Source organism: Canis lupus, chromosome 18 (assembly GCF_048164855.1).
Source record: "Canis lupus baileyi chromosome 18, mCanLup2.hap1, whole genome shotgun sequence".
In the NCBI taxonomy this organism is placed as follows: Eukaryota; Metazoa; Chordata; class Mammalia; order Carnivora; family Canidae; genus Canis; species Canis lupus.
In genome coordinates, this window is record NC_132855.1 from 20,174,481 (window position 1) to 20,196,993 (window position 22,513).

At 37.4% G+C, this 22,513-nt stretch overlaps 1 protein-coding gene across 8 annotated transcripts in view; it reads right to left on the reverse strand.

Annotated features, from left to right (window-relative positions):
• The window catches only part of TAX1BP1 (Tax1 binding protein 1), a 94,309-nt gene that overhangs the window by 59,774 nt on the left and 12,022 nt on the right, over window positions 1–22,513 (reverse strand). For all 8 annotated transcript variants that reach the window (XR_012010769.1, XM_072783659.1, XM_072783658.1 and 5 more), the window contains exons 3-5: window positions 14,652–14,754; window positions 9,595–9,782; window positions 5,762–5,920 (exon numbers count right to left, since the gene is read on the reverse strand). Coding sequence is in view for 7 of the 8 variants with exons in the window: in XM_072783659.1 (XP_072639760.1) it covers window positions 5,762–5,920; window positions 9,595–9,782; window positions 14,652–14,754 (450 nt within the window). In the remaining variant the exon portion in view is untranslated. The remainder of the gene's footprint in view (window positions 1–5,761; window positions 5,921–9,594; window positions 9,783–14,651; window positions 14,755–22,513) is intronic.

The following is a 22,513-nucleotide window of genomic DNA, read 5'->3' on the forward strand; positions in this document are numbered from 1 at the left end:
ATGCCCTCTCTCCTATACCTCTGATAACTCCCAAATGCCTCACAGTACCTCAAAGTATCCTACCTAGTTGATGAAACTTAAGATGAAAACAATATGAATATATACAACAGTTTATAACATGCTCCTTGCATTACTTAAGCAATACTGCTTTTGTTTTCTCAAAAATAATTTAGTTTAAAAATATCCTGAAGTACATCTTATATTAACAACATTCGAGTTAAGAATGTAATTTATTTTATGGGGGAAAAAACCTCAACTCATAGTTTAGACTCCAAAACATAATACACCAAACTCTAAAACTTAACAAGGTGACAGTTCATTTTAGTCCTATTCAAAAAACAAGACTCAAGATCATTGGTTTCCTGTGCCTTAATCTTCTGATTTTCAAATATGTATCTAGCACTCCAAAACAGAAAGAACACAATGATTATACCTACAAACAGTTAATCTTATGACTAAAAAAATGTAAAGATTGGGTTAAGAAAAAGACTAACCAATACAATGGAATATCATTTGACAGTGAATAAACTACTGATACATACTATACCATACATGAGCCCTGAAAACATTATCCTAAGTGAAAGAAGCCAGTCACAAAGGCCACACATAATTTCATTTATATACAATGCCCAAAATACACAATCCATAGAGATAGAAACTTAGCTTCGTGGTTGCCTAGGACTGAGGGGGAAGGAAATGGAAAATGACCACTAACAAGTACAGGTTTCTACCAGGGTGATGAAAATGCTCTAAAATTAATTATGGGGGAAAACTGGGTAGCTCAGTCAGTTGGCTGGCTGCCTTCAGCTCAGGTCATGATCCCAAAGAGCCCCATGGCAGGTTCCCTGCTCAGTGGGAGTCTGCTTCTGCTTCTCCCTCTCCCGCTCCCCCTGCTTGTGCTCTTACTCTCACTCTCTCTCTCAAATAAAAAAATCTATAAATAAATTTAAAAAATTAGATTATGCTAATGGATTCACAATTCCATAAATGTAAGAACCACTAAATTGCATACTGTAAAGTGCTAGACTTTAATGATATGTAAATTATACATTAGATCTCAATAAAGATGTTTTTTTAAAAAAAGATCAATTACGGGCACTTAGGTGCATCAGTCAGTTAAGCATCTGCCTTCTGCTCAGGTCATGATCTCTGGTTTCAGGAGCAAGCCCCAGATCCAGGGATCAAGCCCCTTACCAAGCTTCCTGCTCAGCAGGGAGTCTGCTTCTCTCTCCCACACTCTTGAGCTTGCACCCGCACCCTCTCTCCCCTCTCCACCGCTCTTTTTTTTAAAAATCTTGTTAAAAAATCAATTAGATAAGTTCACATCTTTAGTCCCTATGGGCAGAAGTACAGAGTGTCATTAAGAGCAATGGAAGGAGCCAGACTGCCTGCCTCTACCATTTTACATACTGTTCGACCATAGGCAGGTTAAACAACCTCTCTGTGCTACCTTTGTAAAATTCATATTTTAAAATGTCTATTTAATAGAATTAAGTTAACATAAGTCAACACTCAGAACAGCACCTGGCTTATATTAAGTATTCTATGGGTTAATTCTTATTAATCAGTCTTTTATAGTAGTGAAAAAACACAAAGTTGAACTAGAAATGAATGTAAAAATTATCCTTAATAAAGCAAATAGTTACTTTTTAAAATCTAGGGTATACATGAATAATGGAACATACACATCACATTAAAATATAGGCAAAATACAATATGTAACTTATGAGCTCTCAATTTATAGATGTTATTTGGTTTCAGTTTTAATCTACTTTGTAATCCTACTTTATTCCTTCAAGCAGCCAATTACACAATATAACCTAAAATATAATTTAAAAAATAATAATAAAATAAAATATAATTAAATGTAACACTTAAACCAATCTGTTTTTGATAACCTTCACACATCCAATTCTTTTCATTTACAAAATAGGAGTGTTCTCTCTATTGGCATTTTTTTTTTTAATTTTTATTTATTTATGATAGTCACACAGAGAGAGAGAGAGAGGCAGAGACACAGGCAGAGGGAGAAGCAGGCTCCATGCACCGGGAGCCCGACGTGGGATTCGATCCCGGGTCTCCAGGATCGCGCCCTGGGCCAAAGGCAGGCGCCAAACCGCTGCGCCACCCAGGGATCCCCTCTATTGGCATTTTACAATAAAAAGTATTTATAAAAGATAAAAGATTTATAAATAATTATTATAAACATTTAACTTAGTATGTGTCAAGTATTGAATGGATAACAAGCTAATCTTATTTTATATAACAATGAAAAATGCAACTATGTCTTATACCATTAAGAAACTGAAGGTTGCTCCAGAACGTTCCTAGTAAACTGTCCATTATAAAATTTTAAGTGAAATTGTAGATGATATATCATAACAGTCCTTCAGGTATTCAGTAGTATACATACCCAAAGAGAAGACATTTAGAATTACTGTATCAAAAAGTGTTTAGAATTCACACTATGGAAGAGATTTAAAACCAGTGCCAAGATATGTAATGGATTTTTTAAGCCACCCAATTTAAGACAAGCAAGGTGTTCTATCTGACAGGAAAGCCTGCCTGATTAGATAGGTAAAAAAGAATTTCTTTTTAAAAAAGCCCAGGGGACAAATGGGTGGCTCAGTGGTTGAACATCTGCCTCTGGTTCAGGGCATGATCCTAGGGTGCTGGGGATCAAGTCCCGCATCAGGCTCCCTAGAAGCCTGCTTCTCCCTCTGCCTATGCCTCTGCCTCTTTGTGTCTCTCATGAATAAAGAAATAAAATCTTAAAAAAAAAAAAAAATACTAGTAATGAAAAGAACTATTTCTCCTAGCAAGCACATTTTATTCCCAGAAATAAGCAGGCAACCTATAACTCAGGTTTTTTTTTAACATATGTAAGTATCACTTCTAGGATCTGAGAAAAATGGTATGAATGTCATATTCATATTTTACTCATACATTTTTAAACATTTTATTTGAGAGAGTGAGCAAGCATGAGCAAGGAGAGGGGCAGAGGGAGAAGCAGCAGACTCCCCATAGAGCAGGAAACCTGACATGTGGTTCAACTCCAGGACCCTGGGATCATGACCAAAGCCAAGGCAGATGCTTAATTGACTGAGCCTCTCAGGTGTCCTTTTATTCCTATTTTAGTTCATCATTATGAAAACTAGTAAAATAATACTTATATTTAGTGGGAATCTATAATGTAACAAACACCATTCTAGGTCTTTTTTTGTTGTTGTTAAAAGATTTTATTTATTTACTTGAGAGAAAGAGAGAGAACGCACAAACTGGGGGGAAAAGCAAAGAGAGAACAAGAAGACTTCACACTAAGCATGGAGCCCAACATGAGGCTCAAACCCATGACCCCAAGATCACAACCTGCGCCGAAATCAAGAGTCTGATGCCACCCAGGCACCGCAGGTCTTTTTTTAATCACCATTTTTTTTTTAATATATATATTTTTTTTTTTTTTTATGACAGTCATACAGAGAGAGAGAGAGAGAGAGAGAGAGGCAGAGACACAGGCAGAGGGAGAAGCAGGCTCCATGCACCAGGAGCCTGACGTGGGATTCGATCCCGGGTCTCCAGGATCGCGCCCTGGGCCAAAGGCAGGCGCCAAACCGCTGCGCCACCCAGGGATCCCTTTAATCACCATTTTAATAGCATGGAATAGCATTTTAAAAGCCACTTCCAAATACCTCATCTTCCCAGATTATAAACCCAACACAAGAATAGCAGCAGGGAAGAAGTCCCCTCTAAGATTAGTGCCTGTCATCAATATTTATGAGTTGCCATAAAAACTGTTGTTGACCTCTTCTGGGTACAACAGCTACAATCTTCTACAAATTTTGCTTCACTAATCCCCTGACCTCAATCTACCAACTTTCTTAATCTATGTATGTCAGAATAAGCTCTCTTCAGAATGGTCTTTTCTATAGTGTTTAACTCTAGTCACCTGGACAGCAAAGAGTACCTGAGACTTTAAATCTCCGCTAATACTCGACTAGACCAGAGGCAAGGCCTCACACATATGAGTAATTTCACACAATCAAAGCCCTACTAATTCTGCCATTTCTATTCTTCCAATCATCCATTCTTCCCTTGGATTTCAAGATGATCAGAATTGAAACCTCAAAGGCCACATTTCAAGGCATTCTTGATCTTATTGGCTAAGTATATGCTGTAATAGGCCATTGTTATGAGTATTCTATCTTCTCACCTCCATCCCAGGCTGTAACAGAGTGAAAGAAAAAAAGACTGGCATTCCACTCTGGAAAACTGCCAAATTCAGGTATAAAATGAGATAGAAGTGTAAAGAATAGAGAGAACAGAGTAATAACTATACAGAATAGCCAGTGAGTTAAAACAATGGAATAAGCCATTTATCTGAATGTCCTAACAATCAAGGAAAGCACATATAGTATATTTTAATATTTGGTATACTTGCTTATACTATAGGATATTCTCACTGCAGGATCCTAAGTGTTCCCCTCAAGAGTAAAATGGGGGAGTAACTGCATATTTTAAACAAAATAGGCTAATGGCACTAAAAACAGATGTTTCAGATGTTTATAAGGAGATTTATTATTATAAACATTGCTTGATATTATGTTTCTAATGCAAAAGAGTAGTCCTCAAATTCACAAGTCAAAAGAAATCTTTCCAGATTTTCAGCCTTATTTATGTATCATCTCTGTTCAGGTGTACAATTTACAACCATTCTACTGGAGTATAAAAATTAGTGAAAATCACTGCACTACTGGTTCAAGTGACAACTAGTAATTAATTGCTCTAGGCCTTGTTGAACAAAAAAAAAAAAAAAAAATGTAACACCCACCCTTAGGGAGCAACAGGTTAATCCTGTAAAAAAAGACACAAAATATCCAACTAGTTATAATGAGATTGTGAAAGGTATCATCATAATCTGTGTTTGTCAAAACTAACAAATTACTTACTGAGGGGGGCACTTGACAGGATGAGCACTGGTGTTATACTGTATGTTGGCAAACAGAACTTCAAAAAAAAAAAAAAAAACTAACAAATTACTTTTCTTGTGAAAATAAGTCCATGACTAGGTGACTGTTTTCATCTACTAAAGTTAAATCCATTTGCATCTCTAATGAAACAGGGCAGCCTGGGTGGCTCAGCAGTTTAGCGCTGCCTTCAGCCCAGGGCCTGATCCTGGAGACCCAGGATCGAGGCCCACGTTGGGCTCCCTGCATAGAGCCTGCTTCTTCCTCTGCCTGTGTCTCTGCCTCTCTGTCTCTCATGAATAAATAAATAAAATATTAAAAAAAAAAAAAAAGAAACTACACTATTTCAAAGGTATACCTCTTTATATGTATTTTTAGAATAATTTATAGCATTTCTCACATTTTGTCTAATATTACCTCTTATTTCACTGAATTCCTTTTGGAAAGGTAATTTTAACTACTTTGTTCTGTCATTCTGTTATTCAATATTTATCACTCCTAATTATATTTCCAACCCCTACTCCCAAGCCAATTATTCTACAATTAGATGGAAAGCATATAGAAAGTTGTCAGGAACTAACTCATCAAGACTGGCACCAAAAAAATCTGCAAGGATTTTCACCATTTATAACAAGAAGTAGCAGCAGCAAATTGATAGGAACTGACCTATTCTTTATGTATCTAAGTGCTATTTTTTAAGAACAGTTTTTACTCATGTTAACGGGCTCAGCTCTTAAAAAAGTGGGCTTCAGACAATATACTACCAACTACAATCAGTTACATAAAACACAACTAACCTTTTGCTCTGTTTGCAGTTGGTCACATCTTTCTTTCTCATGGTTAAGTTCTCTTTCCAATCTTCCAACTTGTTCTCGAAGTTGTGTTGTTTCTTTTTCCAGAACACCAATTAACTTCAACAGTTCTTCTTTTTCTTTCATGGTTTTCTCAATTTTCAACTGTAAAACAAAAAACTCAAATTGATTTTTATGATCCTAAAATGTTACTCAGTTTTCCACTTCAAAAAAAATAGTGAAGAAATGCATAAAAAGAACTCCTACAATCTACTTCATGAATCATACATGTAAATAAAAATTCATGAATCATAAATTTAAACTTCCTTTTGGTTGGGCAAAAAGAACATTAAAAGAAGGTATAAAATCAAGGGTGCCTGAGTGGCTCAGTTAAAGCGGCTGCCCTCGGCTCAGTTCATGATCCCGAGATCCTGGGATCAAGCCTCGCATTGAGCTCCCTGCTCAGTGGGCAGCCTGCTTCTCCCTCTTACTCTCCTTGTTGTCTCTCAAATAAACTCTTTTTTTTTTTTTTTTTTAAAGGAACTCCATTATATGTTACATAAGGCCTTCATCTATGGCATTACTCTTAAAGTTTTATTTATTAAGTAATACCAGTTGATATTTTTTAATGGTCTCTGGCTAAATTAAAACAAACTTAAAGGAACTGCAAATTTTAGGACAAAAATGCATACTGTAACAATAAATTAACAATGTAATTGATTCTTATACGAACACAAATAGTAACTCAATTCAGGAAAACCTAAACTCCAACAGTCTAAAAGATCACTAATTAAAGGACCTAAAATAGTAAATAAAATGGTTAATATTTCTCTTAGAACAAGAAGTCTCTGACTCAAACAGGAGAATAATGAAGACTCAAAGGGAAAATTTCACAAAGTAAGCATCATACATTTAACTAAAATAAAATATTTTCCTGGTACAGTCTAAGTTGGTGCTCCAGGGTCTTGGAATCAAAGTGATTAAACTCTACGATGGGGGGGCAGGGGGAGGGGCAGGGGTACGGCTCCTGGGTGGCTTAATTGGTTAAGCATCTGTCTGCCTCAGGTCATGACTAGGATCCTGGGATCAAGTACCGAATCAGGTTCCTTGCTCAGCGAAGAGCCTGGCTCTCCCATTCCCTCTGCTGCTCCCCCTGCTTGTGCTCTTAATTCTCATTCTCTGTCAAATAAATAAATATTTTAAAAGAATAAAAAACGCTAAAATGAGTCTTACAAAAGTTGAAGAACTGCAAAATTTTAATATGACTCTTCTAACAGACCAAATGAAAACATTATGAGAAAAAATGCCCTCAAAAAAGAAAACTTTATTCATTAAACTTCTTCTATACCTTATTTTTTAAAAAACACCTTTCGGCTCTTAACTTTCTGGCAGCTTAACAGTAAAAATATATCTTGACATAGTGCAATGGAAACATTATGAAAGAACCTATTTTTCCTAGTGATTCATTTAATTGGCACATACTTTCTGAAGAGTTTACTAAATCTTAAGGAGGAATTTTAAAAAGGAATTCAAATTAGATAAAAATGTATACAAATCTAATTCCTGCCTCCGATTGTGTAATTTGAAATCTTTTAAGCACTCAAAAGTTAAAATTTTATAATTAGCACTCATCATCTAACCTCACTGATTAAATTAATATTTCACCCTGTTTATCTCCCTTTATCACTTCTTTGTTTTTGTTGTTTTTTGCTAAACCGACTGCAGCTACACACACTTCATCCCTAAATACTTACAGCAAGCATCTCCTAGTAAGGAGACTCTCCTTTTCAACCACTACTCTCACAAATAAGAAAATTCACAATAGGGGATCCCTGGGTGGCGCAGCGGTTTGGCGCCTGTCTTTGGCCCAGGGCGTGATCCTGGGGACCCGGGATCAAATCCCACGTCGGGCTCCCAGAGCATGGAGCTTGCTTCTCCCTCTGCCTGTGTCTCTGCCTCTCTCAATCTGTGTGGCTATCATGAATAAATAAAAATTTAAAAAAATATTTAAAAAAAAAAAAAGAAAATTCACAATAGTTTAACATCCAATGGATAGTTCATAGTTCTGTATATTCCCACTATCCTCAAAATACCTATTTTCTTAAATTCTAAGATCCAATCAAGGTTCACACATAAAATAATAAGACATAACCCTTCAATGTCAGTGCCACAAATGTCTTATACTTGTACTAATTTTGTGCAGTTTTAGATAAAATCATTAAAGAATTTGATGAATGTGGAAAATTTTAGACACATCAAAAAGTTGTTCAATATATAAAAATATTTTATCTCAGCACCTAAGAGACAGCACCTAAGTTTTCCTTATGAAGTACCTCTTATGAATAGGAAGAAGTGCAATGAATTACACAACGTCCCGAATTAACTTAGAGAAGAAATATAAGAAAGATATTATAGATGCCTAAATGTTGTTTTCTGGTTTCTTTTTTTTGGTTGGAGGCCCTGAAATCAGGGTGGTCTAATAAGTATTTAAAATGCTGCAATATAAATGCTAACTGGATTCTTTTTAAGAGATGGGCTTGTTTCACTGTCTTTGACTAGCATTCAAATACCAGGCTAAAAACCTTGATCATCAGGCAGTTGTCACCACAAAATGCTTTAGTCACCCTATAAAAGTTACATTTCTTTATTTAAGATAAGAAAGGAATTTCTAGAAGGGGAAGGGAAGATACAGAAGAATTCACAAAAAATGATTGGTTCCTTCTAACCTTCTTAGTTCGACTATCTAATAAAAGTATTAGATCTATGACCTTATCTTTTTTCTCTAGGCTCATTTTGAAGATAAATAAAATCAAAGCTATAAAATATTTATGTATAAAAAAATCCACCTATTAAATACAAATGTAAATTAACCAAAAATATATACTGAACCAATTAAGCTGTTTTTCACAGAAATTCAAATGTAACATTCTACTTTTTTAAGTTTAAAAATACTGAAATCTTGAAAAAAGAATGTCGTTCTATTTTTTCCCCTCAAAAATCACTAAAATTTAAAACATAAGGCATTATTCGACCATCTATACTGTAAATTTCTATTAGAGCCAATGCAAAGCCTCCCAAACAGTCAATTAAAAAAATATATAAGAAGCTTTTCACCTTTCCTCTTTAAATTATGGCTAATCCAGGATATTCACTTGATAAATTGAACGAGGAAATCATTCTAAAAATGCTCAACCTAAAATGAGACTGGAAAGTTCCCTGATTCACTGCCATACTTGGGATAGCGCATGCTTAGTGAAATGAAGTTCATATCCAATTACGGTTAGATTTATTACTTTACACCACCTTCAGCCCCCCCTCCCCCAAAATCTGTACTACTTTACAATCAATGGATTAGGGACCCCTGGGTGGCTCAGCGGTTGGTTGTCTGCCTTTAGCTCAGGGCCTGATACCGGGATCAGGGACTGAGCCTTACATCCGACTCCCTGCAGGGAGCCTGCTTCTTCCTCTGTGTCTCTGCCTCTCTCTCTCTCTCTCTCTCTGTCTCTCATGAATAAATAGATAAATCTTTAAAAAAACAAAAACAATCAATGGATTAGGCAACCACTAAAGAAGAAAAGTTAGGGTAAGGTAACATTAGGAAAATTTAACTCAAAGCTATTTACTACACATCTGCTATGCACAAAATACCGACAGGCCCTAGGGACAGTCCCTGCCAGTGAAATCAATAACCTGACAAGAAGAAATTTAAAACACTCTAAGTTTACCATCTTAGTTAAAAACCACTTGATGTTCGGGTTATTTTCTTGAATTTTTTAAATGCCAACATAAGCTCTGTTCTTAAATTATCTATAAATCATTAGCTCACTATTGGTACCAACCTCAAGAAGGCCAGCTTTTGTGGTAACCACCAACATGTCAGAATTTCCTTCATCTTCCATAGTAAGTAACTCTTCAACCGGAGAAGCAGCTCGAAACTGGAAAGGTGTACTTGCTCCACGAATCTCACCCTTATGGGTAACATAGCAGAACTGATAAAATTCTCCATCATCATTTGGAAGGTAATAACCTAGAAGGAAGTTAAAAAAAATTATTAAACTTAAAAAGACAATTAAATGCCATATGGGATTTTGGATTGGATTCAGGAACAGGGAGGAAAAAAAAAATCATTGGAAACAATAAAATTTTAATAAGGTTTTTTTTTTTTAATTTTTATTTATTTATGATAGTCACAGAGATAGAGAGAGAGAGAGAGAGAGAGTGGGCAGCCCCGGTGGCGAGAGGGAGAGGCAGAGACATAGGCAGAGGGAGAAGCAGGCTCCATGCACCGGGAGCCCGACATGGGATTCGATCCCGGGTCTCCAGGATAGCGCCTGGGCCAAAGACAGGCGCTACACCGCTGCGCCACCCAGGGATCCCCTTTAAGGTTTATACTTTATTTATTTATTTTTTTTTTATTTTTATTTTTTTTTTAAGGTTTATACTTTAGTCACTACTATTGTACCAATGTTAAATTGCTGGTTTTTTAAATAATGTACTATGTAAAATGTTAACATTAAGGAAAGCTGAGCAATGGGTATACAAAAATTCTGTGTACTATTTTTGCAACTTTACATCCAAAATTATTTCAAAATATAAAGTTTTATAAGAATAACACAGGGGCACCTAGGTGGCTTAGTCATTTAAGTATCTGATGATTCTTGATCTCAGGGTGGTGAGATAAAAGCCCTACAGTAGGTATGGAGTTGGCTTGGGGTTCTCTCTCCCTCTCTCCTTACTGCCCCCTCCCTGTGGCCATCCTACCCCTTCTGTTCTTTTAAAAAAAAGTAGGGGGAAGGCACCTGGGTGGCTCAGTGGGCTCAGGTCATGATCCCAGAGTCCTGGGATCAAGTCCCACATCAGGATCCCCGCTCAGTGGGGAGCCTGCCTGCTGCTCCCCAGGCTTGTGTTCTCTAATAAATAAAATCTTAAAAAAAAAATGACATGGGGTAGATTTGGTAACATACTTTTAAGTTTTTAAAACCCCATCCTATCATGTACAACTAAATTTATTAAGCCATGGCTGAGTGTAACTTCATAAATGGCCACTAGACTTATTTTTAAATAAGTAGAAAAAATACATATGCTCTGACTAATCGGCTCTGGTATCATGACATTAAAAATTCTACAAACTAGGGATCCCTGGGTGGCGCAGCGGTTTGGCGCCTGCCTTTGGCCCAGGGCGTGATCCTGGAGACCCGGGATCGAATCCCACATCAGGCTCCCGGTGCATGGAGCCTGCTTCTCCCTCTGCCTGTGTCTCTGCCTCTCTCTCTCTCTCTCTGTGACTATCATAAAAAATAAATAAATAAATATTAAAAAAAAAAATTCTACAAACTAGATATTCAAGGTCTGATAAATCTCACAAAAATAATCCAATAAAAAGGGACACCTGGGTGGCTCAGCAGTTGAGCATCTGCCTTCAGTTCAGGTCATCATCCCAGGAGCCCAGGATCAAGTCCTGGATCAGGTTCCATGCAGGAAGCCTGCTTCTCCTTCTGCCTATGTCTCTGTGTCTCTCATGAATAAATTTAAATAAAATCTTAAAAAATAATCCACTAAGAAATCGTTCAAATTCCATTTGAGATACAAGACATAGTTATTCAAAGTTGCAATTTAAAGCTATCTAGAGGGGATCCCTGAGTGGCGCAGCGCTTTAGTGCCTGCCTTTGGCCCAGGGCGCGATCCTGGAGACCTGGGATCGAGTCCCACATCGGGCTCCCAGTGCATGGAGCCTGCTTCTCCCTCTGCCTGTGTCTCTGCCTCTCTCTCTATCATAAATAAATAATTTTTTTTAAAAAATTAAAAAAAAATAAAGCTATCTAGAAAAATCTCTCATCAGAGTAATAGCATTGAAAATAAAATAGAAAAACAACCAAATTACAAAGGTCTATATAGGAGAATTACATGTAGGTATTTTTGTTAGTTGCTCTGAGTTTTGCATTTCAAGACTCGTGACTCATAACAAAATGAGCAAAGCAATTCTGGATTATGCTTATAATCTCTTCTAGCTCTAATACTGTATAACTAAGTTTTTCAAGACTCTTTGTTTTTTTAAGATTTTATTTATTCATGAGACACAGAGATACAGGCAGAGAGAGGCAGGCTTCCTGCAGTGAGCCTGATGCAGGACTCGATCCCAGGACTCCAGGATCAAAACCTGAGCCAAGCACACAGGCGCTCAACCACTGAGCCATCCAGGTGCCTCCTGACCTCTTTATATAACAAATGAGTTCTAGGCAGGCAGAAGTGTTTATCTCTGAATTTCAAAGTAAAAACTAACATGAATTTTTTAAAACTTAGAAAAGTTATTGCATTTATATTTAGCTGCCAGGAAAATATTCTTAAAGTATAAACAAACTGGATGCTTTTTATTTATAAAGATTTTATTTATTCATGAGAGACACACAGAGAGAGAGGCAGAGACACAGGCAGAGGGAGAAGCAGGTTTCATGCAGGAAGCCCGATGCAGGACTTGATCCCGGGGGGTCTCCAGGATCACTCCCCGGGCTGAAGACAGCACTAAACCGCTGAGCCACCCCCCAGGCTGCCCGCCCTTTTTTTTAACTGCTTTTAAACTTCTCGGTAAATCACTAGTGAAGCCTATAAAACACTATAAAACACTATAAAAAATTCAGTAAGTTAATTTAAGAAAATTAATCACATTAAAAATGATTGGAAATAAACCCACAAGTTTTAAGAAAGAAATATCTGGAGCACTTGGATGGATCTGTCAGTCAAGCATCCTGACTTCCAGCTCAGGTCATGATCTCAGGGTCCTGAAGTCCTGAGATCTAAGTCGGGCTCTCCTCAACAGGGAGTCTAGTCTGCTTGTCCCTCCACCTCTCTCCCACCCCCTGGTTCATGCACACGTTTGTACACTTTCTTTCAAATATTTTTTTAAAAAATATCTTAACAAAATCATTTCAAATATATACATTTGAATTTGATTATCTTTTAACTCATAGCCTTTTTTTTAGATAAACTATATAATTTACATCATTTCTTAATCCATAGAACATTATGAGGACCTAAATCTTGGCCTATATTACAGTATAAATTTTATCCTCTGAACATTATAGAATTTTTTTTATATGCTAGTTCCACGTGGTCACATTGCCAACTGATTTTCACATCAAACATATATAAACCTCAGAATAAAGTTTTTTGGAAAAACAAACCACCAAAATCCAAAACACTGCCAACACCAAATGCTGGCAAAGATGCAGAGGAATAAGAACTCTCACTCAAAACTGATGGGAATGCCAAATGGTATTATCACTTTGGAAAACAGTTTGGTGGTCTCTTACAAAACTAAACATACCAGGACGCCTGGGTGGCTCAGCAGTTGAGCATCTGCCTTTGGCTCAGGGCATGATCCTGGAGTCCCAGGACTGAGTCCCACATCAGGCTCCCTGCATGAAGCCTGCTTCTCCCTCTATGTCTCTCATGAATAAATAAGTAAAATCTTTAAAAAAAAAAAAAAACCCTAAACATACCATACCATCCAGCAATTATACTCATTGGTATTTACCCAAATGAGTGGAAACTCTATATGCATACAAAAACCTGTGAATGAATGTTTATAGCTTTATTCACAATTAACAAAACTTCTTTTAATATACAAACGAACAAACTATTAAACTATTCAATAGGGGGATCCCTGGGTGGCTCAGTGGTTGAGCGCCTGCCTTTGGCGCAGGGCGCGATCCTGGAGTCCCGGGATCGAGTCCCACGTCGGGCTCCCGGCATGGAGCCTGCTTCTCCCTCCTCCTGTGTCTCTGCCTCTCTCTCTCTGTCTACCATAAATAAATAAATCTTTTAAAAATAAATAAATAAACTATTCAATAGAGTATTACTGCTTCCTCTGCAGTTTTCTGCATTTTATGTGCATTACAATATCATACTCAGATAGCATTCACTGGCTTCAACAGACCAAAAAGAATCCACAGAATAAACAAGGCTAAGAATTTCCTTTAATACAATCCAAAATCAGTGCAATTATAATAGAAAGATCACTCTGAAGCAAATTCTGTGATAGATATAAAGCATTTTTTTTTTTAACTTTGTATATCATGCCAAGCTAAGAACAAATTTTATATTTACTGACTTACACCTATTTTAAAAGCAATTGCTCAGGATCCCTGGGTGGCTCAGTGGTTGAGTACCTGCCTTCAGCCCAGGACGTGATCCCAGAGACCCTGGATCAAATCCCACGTCAGGCTCCCTGCATGGAGCCTGCTTCTCCCTCTGCCTGTGTCTCTGCCCCTCCCCCCCTCTCATAAATAAAATATAAATAAATAAATAAATAAATAAATACATGCAACTGCTCTATAAATTCAATAATCATTGTGGTTTTCATACTGAATTATTTTTCTCACTCTAATTTGTTACATTATTCTAATATCAGTAACAGTTTTCTCATTTGAAAAAAAAATAATAATCCACAGTAAGGATCTGGAATGAAACTAACTTTTCAATGAAAAGCAAAAAGCCGGGATCCCTGGGTGGCGCAGCGGTTTGGCGCCTGCCTTTGGCCCAGGGCGCGATCCTGGAGACCCAGGATCGAATCCCACGTCGGGCTCCCGGTGCATGGAGCCTGCTTCTCCCTCTGCCTGTGTCTCTGCCTCTCTCTCTCTCTCTCTCTCTGTGACTATCATAAATAAATAAAAATTAAAAAAAAAAAAAAAAAAAGAAAAGCAAAAAGCCTTTTAATGTCCACAAAAAATATGTATCGTACACTACATATTTACATTCTTGTGACTTCTGCTAAACAAACATACGAATTAATTCAACTTTGGTATGTTGGACATGCCTAAGTAGACCATCACGATGGAGAGCAACATTTTTAATGGCAAGAAAACATCAAATTTCATCAAGTTGTTTTCAGTTCTCTCACCTTGAAAAGCTAATACACAATTAACTGTTGATCCTTCTACGTAATGTTCAGGCATAGGAGACCATAAAAATGTGTAATAATCACGAGCAGTACTCCATCCAACCTAAAGGAAGATACCAAAAACACAGAGATTCTAAGTATTTTAATATTTAGAATCTTATAGCGTATTTTTTTACTGCATCCTAAAGTTAAAACATGTGTTACTATGTTTACAAATCATTGCATATCTTAACAAGCATGTCAAATTTTTATTATTTTTATTAAGCTATAACCTAATGTTATAAAAATCTATGAATTGAACAGTAGAATTTCTATTATGTATTAAAAATACAATCTGATACCCAATTTCTGAAGGAAAATCTTAGTATGTACATGATCAAATAACAACTTATATTTCTTAAATTTCCCTTAAAATCTGATTTCACTAAGCATAAGGGTTTTTTTTTCTTTTTTAAGCATGGCTCAAACTCATGACCCAGTCCTAAGCTGAGATCAAGAGTTGGACACTTAACTGAGCCACCCAAGTGCCCCCTCACTAAACGTAAGTTTCTAAAACTTACTATTTTAGTCTCAAAATTCAGTGTATTTAGATTTTCCTCTCCACCTTAAATGTGGTAACTAACCTTCACTAATCTCCCATACCAATTCTTACCTGCAGCCAATTGATATTTTGTAAAAAGTCCTTTGTTACCAAGATATTTATATATACAAATAGAAAACCTATGCTCCACCTATATCTAAAACATTTTCAACTTGGAGCACCTGCGTGGCTCAGTCAGTTAAGCATCTGCCTTTGGCTCAGGTCATGATCTCCTGGTCCTGGGATTGAGCCCCACGTTGGGCTCCCTACTCAGCGGGGAGTCTGCTTCTCGCCCTCTCTCCCACTGCCCCTCCCCACTGCTGGTTTCCTCAAAAAAAAAAAAATTTTCAACTTACTATACATACAGATTCAGCCTGTATTTTCTAGATGGACTATACTGTGTTAAATACTGAACATTAGAGATGTTTAAAACAGGTACACACAAAATTCGTTTTACTGTGCTTCACAGATACTGATTTTGTTTCATTTTGTTTTACAAAGTGAAGGTTTGGGATAACCTAGAATCAAGTCTATCAGAACCATGTTCCCAACAGCATTTGCTCACCTCACAACTCTATCACATTTTGGTAATTCTCTGAATATTTCAAACTTTTTCAATATTATTATAATTGCTATGGTGATCTATAACCAGTGATCTTGGATGTTACTATTATTATAATTGTTTTGGAGGTTCACAAAACCACACCCATATAAGATGATGAACTTAATATATATGCTTTGCTCCACCAACTGGCCATTACCTTATCTTTCTCCTCAGGCCTCCCTATTCTCTGACACCCAACAAAATTGAAATTAGGCCTCAAAGTCTTCCCAAAGGAAAAGTCATACCTCTCACTCTTAAAATCTAGAGTTTTAATGTAACCTCTCAATCTTAAAATCTTAAAAGCTAGAAATGAATGATTAAGCTTAATGAGGAAGGGATATCAAAAGCCAAGAAAAGCTGAAAGCTAAGTGTCTTGCACCCAACAGCCAAATTAAAAATGCAAAGGAAAGGTTCTTGAAGGAAATAAAAGTGCTACTCCAATGAACACATGAATGATAAAAAGCAAAACAGTCTTATTGCTGATATGAATAAAGTCTTAGTGGTCTGAAGAGATCAAATCAGTCACAACCCTCTCTCAAGCCAAAGCCTAATCCAGGAAAGGCCCTAACCTATCTTCAATTCTATTAAGCCTGAGAAAAGTGAAGAAGCTGCAGAAAAGTTTGAAGCTAGCAAAGGTTGGTTTGTGAGATTTATACAAAAAAGCATGTCCATAATATAAAAGTGCAAAGCGAAACAGCAAGTATTAATGTAAAAGCTGTGGTAGCAAGTTACCAAGAAGATCTAGATAATAAATGAAGGTGGCTACACTAGAAACAATAGATTTTCAATGTAGATAAAACAGCCTTATATTGGAAGAAGAAGCCATCTAAGACTTCATAACTAGAGGGAAAAGTCAATGCCTGGCTTAAAAGGACAGGCTGACTCTCGCTAAAGGGCCAATGCAGCTGGCAATTTTAAGTTGAAGCCAAAGCTCATTTACCATCTCAAAAATCCCAGGTCCCTTAAGAATTATGCTAAATCTACTCTGACTGTGCTCTATAAATGGAACAAAGCCTGTATGACGGCACATCTGTCTACAACATAGTTTACTAAATATTTTAAGCCCACTGTTGAGATCTACCACTCAGAAAAAAAGATTCCTTTCAAAATCCTACTGCTCATTCACAAAGCAGCTGTTTACTCAAGACCGCTGATGGAGAGATACAACTTTAATGCTGTTTTCATGCCTGCTAACACAATATCCATTCTGCAGCCCACAGATCAAGAGTAATTACGACCTGCAAGTCTTACTATTTAAGAAATACATTTTGTAAGGCTATAGCTGCCATAGGCAGTGATTCCTCAGATGGCTCTAGCCAAAGCTAAAAACCATCTGGAAAGAATCACCATTCTAGATGCCATTAAGAACATTCACAATTCATGGGAATAGATCAAAACATCATCAACAGAAGTTGTAAGAAGCTGATTCCAGACTTCATGGATGACTTGAAGGGGTTCAAGACTTCGGTGGAGGGAAGGAACTCCAGAGGTGGTAGAAACAGCAAGAGAACTAGAATTAGAAGTGAAGCCTGAAGCTGTAACTGAATTGTTGCAGTCTCACGATAAAAAATTAAGCACATGAAAAGTTGCTTCTTATGGATGAGCAAAGATTCCTTGAGATGGAATCTACCCCTGGTGAAAATGCTATGAAAATTCTTGAAATGACAACAAAAGATTTGAAATATTATAGAAACTTCATTTACAAAACAGCAGCAGGGTATGAGAGGACTAACTCCAATTTTGAAAAAAGTTCTGTGTGTAAAATGTTATGGAAAAATCATTCATGAAAGAGTCAATGGATATGACAAACTTCATTATTGTCCTATTTCTCGCTTTTTTCTTTTTAAGTAAACTCTACCCCAATGTGAGGCTCAAACTCATAACCCTGAAATCAAAAGTCACATGCTCCACTGACTGAGCCAACCAGACAGTCATTTTGTGGTCTTATTTTAAGAAAATGCCACAACCAACTCAACTTTCAGCAACCAGCACCCTGACCAGTCAGCAGCTATCAACCATCAAGGCATGACCACTAAAAAGATTATAAATTGCTGAAAGCTCAGATGATGGTTAGCATTTTTTAGCAATAAAGTATTTTTTTGTTTTTAATAAAGTATTTTTTAATTAAGGAATATACACTGGGGATCCCTGGGTGGCGCAGCGGTTTGGCGCCTGCCTTTGGCCCAGGGCGCGATCCTGGAGACCCGGGATCGAATCCCACATCGGGCTCCCGGTGCATGGAGCCTGCTTCTCCCTCTGCCTGTGTCTCTGCCTCTCTCTCTCTCACTGTGTGCCTATCATAAATAAATAAATAAATAAATAAATAAATAAATAAATAAATAAATAAATAAATAAATAAATAAATAAATGGAATATACACTGGTTTTTATAAGCATACTGCTATTACACACTTAATAGACTACAATAAGTGTGAACTTTATATGCACTGGGTAACCAAAAAAATCATGCTCACTTCACTGTGGTGGTCTGGAACCCAACCTGTAATATCTCCAAGGTATGCCTGTACTAGATATCCATTTGCAGATAAGAAAGATGTAGAAGAAAATTATGCATCATCCACAGGTTTAGATTATACATACATTCTACAACTCTAATAAGCCTAGGATCAGATTACAGAACGTTGAAACTAAAAGAATATTGGCAATCTTTATTCTCTAAAGGAGTGCTTTCAAACTGTAGGTCACAACCCAATAGGAAGTAGTAATATCGGGGCAGGCGGAGTGGCTCAAAGGTTTAGCACCACCTTCGGCCCAGGGTGTGATCCTGGAGACCCGGGATTGTGTTCATTGGGCTCCCTGCATGGGGCCGACTTCTCCCCCTGCCTGTGTCTCTGTCTCTTTCTCTCTGGTGCACTCTCATGAATAAATAAAGTCTTAAAAAAAAAAAAAAAAAAAAAGGAAGTGGCAATATCAATTTTGTGGTTCTCACCCTCACTTATTTTTTAATTATAGAATTAGAGAATATCAGTGCATGAAGGGTAAATAATGCTTCTTGAAAATCTGCTTCAGGAATACTTGTGCACGACTTCCTGCTAGGTCAAATCACAGAATTTTTCTTTCTTTCTGTTGGTCAGCTAAAACCATCTGAAAACATATGAAAGACACTATTCATCTCTTTATAGATGAGAAGCTTGAGGAACCCATGATGCAATCTACCTCACTTAAGGCTGTTATTTTTTTCTCTCAGAATTGTTAAAAGGATTAAATTAGATGATGAACATAAAAGCAATACCCAGCAGAGTGCCTGACCCACAGTAAGCACTCCATAAACAGTTTTTGCAAGCACAGTATATTATAGTGATTAAGAGCATAGGAAGTAAGGTCAGACCGCCAGAAAAGATCACTTACTAGCTATATGACTTCAGAAGTTATTTCTGTTCCTTCCTCCTTAAAATGGAGATAACAATCTCAAAGGGCTGTGTAATAAATATGATAATCGCTATAAAGAAATCAGCAGTGCTGAAGCACATTAGTATTCATTAAATGTTACCATTAACACCCAAGGACATGCAGCCTATTAGGAATAGTGATCTTGATTCTATGATGTTCTCTCCCTCATTTCAGATCCCACCAATGCTTCACCATCTCCTGAAAAAAAGTCCATCTGAAGTCTTTCCCCCAACATATGCAACTGGTACAAATCATAGCTTGTATTCTTTGTGCCTGAATATATACTGATATTGAAAGAGGTAACTATCCAGAGGTACCAGGGAGGCTGAGTCAATTAAGCATCTGCCTTTGGCTCAGGTCATGATCCCAGGGTCCTGGGATCAAGCCCAGCATTGACCTCCCTGCTCAGCCGGGAGTCTGCTTCTCCCTCTCCTCCTCCCTCTGCCCCTTCCCACCACTCGAGCACTAGCTCTCTCAATTCTTTTAAAAATTAAAAATTTTAAAAAACATACATTGAAAAATGTACTATCTAGAGCTACATCGTTTTGTTTTTTTTTTTTTTTTTTTTTTTTTGCTACATCACTTAAAAAAAAAAAATCTCCCTAAGTGAATAGGCTCTCTCTGGACTAAATAGTCAAGAGAAGGGCTAAGTGTGCCATTTATTTTTGACGGCTGACACATAAAACCGCAAACATCACAATTACAGATATCTGACTCAAGTGGTACTGGGAATAGCAGTTAATATAGATTTACTGAATGTTTGTTTTGTATAAATATTATCATCTAAAAAATAAATAAATAAATAAATAAATAAATAAATAAAAAAATAAAATAAAATAAAAAAATAAAATAAATAAATATTATCATCTTACAAATTAAGAAATTAGTAAAAGGCTAGGAAATGAGAGAGTCAAGATCTGAACCTAAAGTTTAAGCTCTTCACCACCAGGACACTACTTACTCCTCTATTAGCAAGATATATAATTTCCTACCTTCTGAAATTCTACCACTTTCCTTCCAACGCTGCGTCAGACTACATAATTCTTAAAACAACTGCAGTTGACAAAAGACAGAAACAGTAAATAGGGGAAGCTCTATATTTATGTATCACACTCAAACAAAATGGAGAAATACAAGAAAAATACGTCTAAGAAAAGAGAAATGTTGAGGGGTGCCCGGGTGGCTCAGGTCATGATCCCAGGGTCATGGGATACAACCTTGCCTTAGGCTCCCTGCTGCTCCCCTGCATGTGCTCTCACTCTTTCTCAAATAAAATCTTTTAAAAAAGAGTGAAAGAAAGAGATGTTAAATGATTTGGTCCTTGCTGTGTTTTCTCTAAGTGAATCACAACAGCTCAGAGCTTATCAGTTGCCTACAATGGCAAACTACAAAGTATGCCTTTCCTTCATTGCCAAGTCTGAGCAATCTTCTCAAAGTGGTTGACAGTGCTATGAGATGTCACAGGTATCTCACGCTGAGCACACTGAGGGGCAAGATGAAGCCCAATCTAAGTGTAAAATATAAAATTATGCTTTAAGGGGCACCTGGGTGGCTCAGTGGTTGAACATCTGCCTTTGGCTCAGGTCGTGATTCTGGCTGGAGTCCTGAAATTGAGTCCCACAGGGCTGCTCGCAGGGAACGTGCTTCTCCCTCTGCCTATGTCTCTGCCTCTGTGTCTCTCAACAAATAAGTAAAATCTTTAAAAAAATAAATAAAACTGGGATCCCTGGGTGGCGCAGCGGTTTGGCGCCTGCCTTTGGCCCAGGGCGCGATCCTGGAGATCTGGGATCGAATTCCACGTCGGGCTCCCGATGCATGGAGTCTGCTTCTCCCTCTGCCTGTGTCTCTGCCTCTCTCTCTCTCTCTGTGTGACTATCATAAATAAATTAAAAATAAATAAATAAATAAATAAAAATAAATAAATAAATAAATAAATAAATAAATAAAACTATGCTTTAAATTCCTTAAGAAACACTGAACAATGGATCTTGAACAATGGATCTTGAACAATGGATCTAAGTCACTATGGAAGGGATATGTCAGACATACATAAAAAAAATAAATGTAGGGGTACCTGGGTGGCTCAGTCACCAGTTGGAAACCTGGGTATCCAACTCTTGGTTTCAGCTCAGGTCATGATCTCATGGGTCGTGGGATCAAGCCCTATATGGACTCTGCACTTAACTGGGAATCTGCTTCAGATGCTCTCCCTCTGCCCCTCCAAACCTCCCCCTCAAATAAATCTTTAAAATAAATGTAAAAGCCTCTCAATTTGGGAAGATACAAAGTACTGGATCCTTTAAGAAAAGTATGGCTAAACTATCACATAAAAATATAAATCGGGAAAAAATATATATATATATAGTAGATCGGGATGCCTGGGTGGCTCAGTGGTTGAGCATCTGCCTTTGGCTCAGGGCATGATCCCAGTTCAGGGATCAAGTCCCACGTCGGGCTCCCTGTGAGGAGCCTGCTTCTCCCTCTGCCTGTGACTCTGCCTCTCTGTCTCTCTCATGAATAAATAAATAAAACCTTAAAAAAAAAAATAGGGGATCCCTGGGTGGCGCAGCGGTTTGGCGCCTGCCTTTGGCCCAGGGAGCGTTCCTGGAGACCCGGGATCGAATACCACATTGGTCTCCCGGTGCATGGGGCCTGCTTCTCCCTCTGCCTATGTCTCTGCCTCTCTCTCTGTGACTATCATAAATAAATAAAAATGAAAATAAAAATAAATATATATATATACACACACACACACACAGTGGAGCAAGTCATAATGGAAGAAAGAGTAGATATCTGAAAATTACATAGGAAGATTTGGTAAGAATAATAAACAATTTAAAAAGTCAACAACACAGTATCCAAGTCACAGCTATTTCTCTATTTTCCCAATCACCTGGTTAGAACTTGACTGGAATTCAGATTTCAGAATTCAAACAGATATCCATCCCTTAATATACAAGGAATCTTCCTTTTAGGGTACTGGCAGCAAATTGAAAGAAAATTATTAAATTTGGAATAACAATTTTAAAACAATGAAAAATGGCAGGGAGAAATGACAACACTTAGTACAATGGAACAGTCAAAATTACCTATGACTGTTATATTTGAACCCAATTAAGAGAGTATATCTGGGATGCCTGGATGGCTCAGCGGTTGCACACCTGCCTTCAGCCCAGGGCATGATCCTGGAGACCCCGCATCGAGTCCCGCATCGGGCTCCCTGCATGGAGCCTGTTTCTCCCTCTGCCTCTCTCTCTCTCTCTCTGTG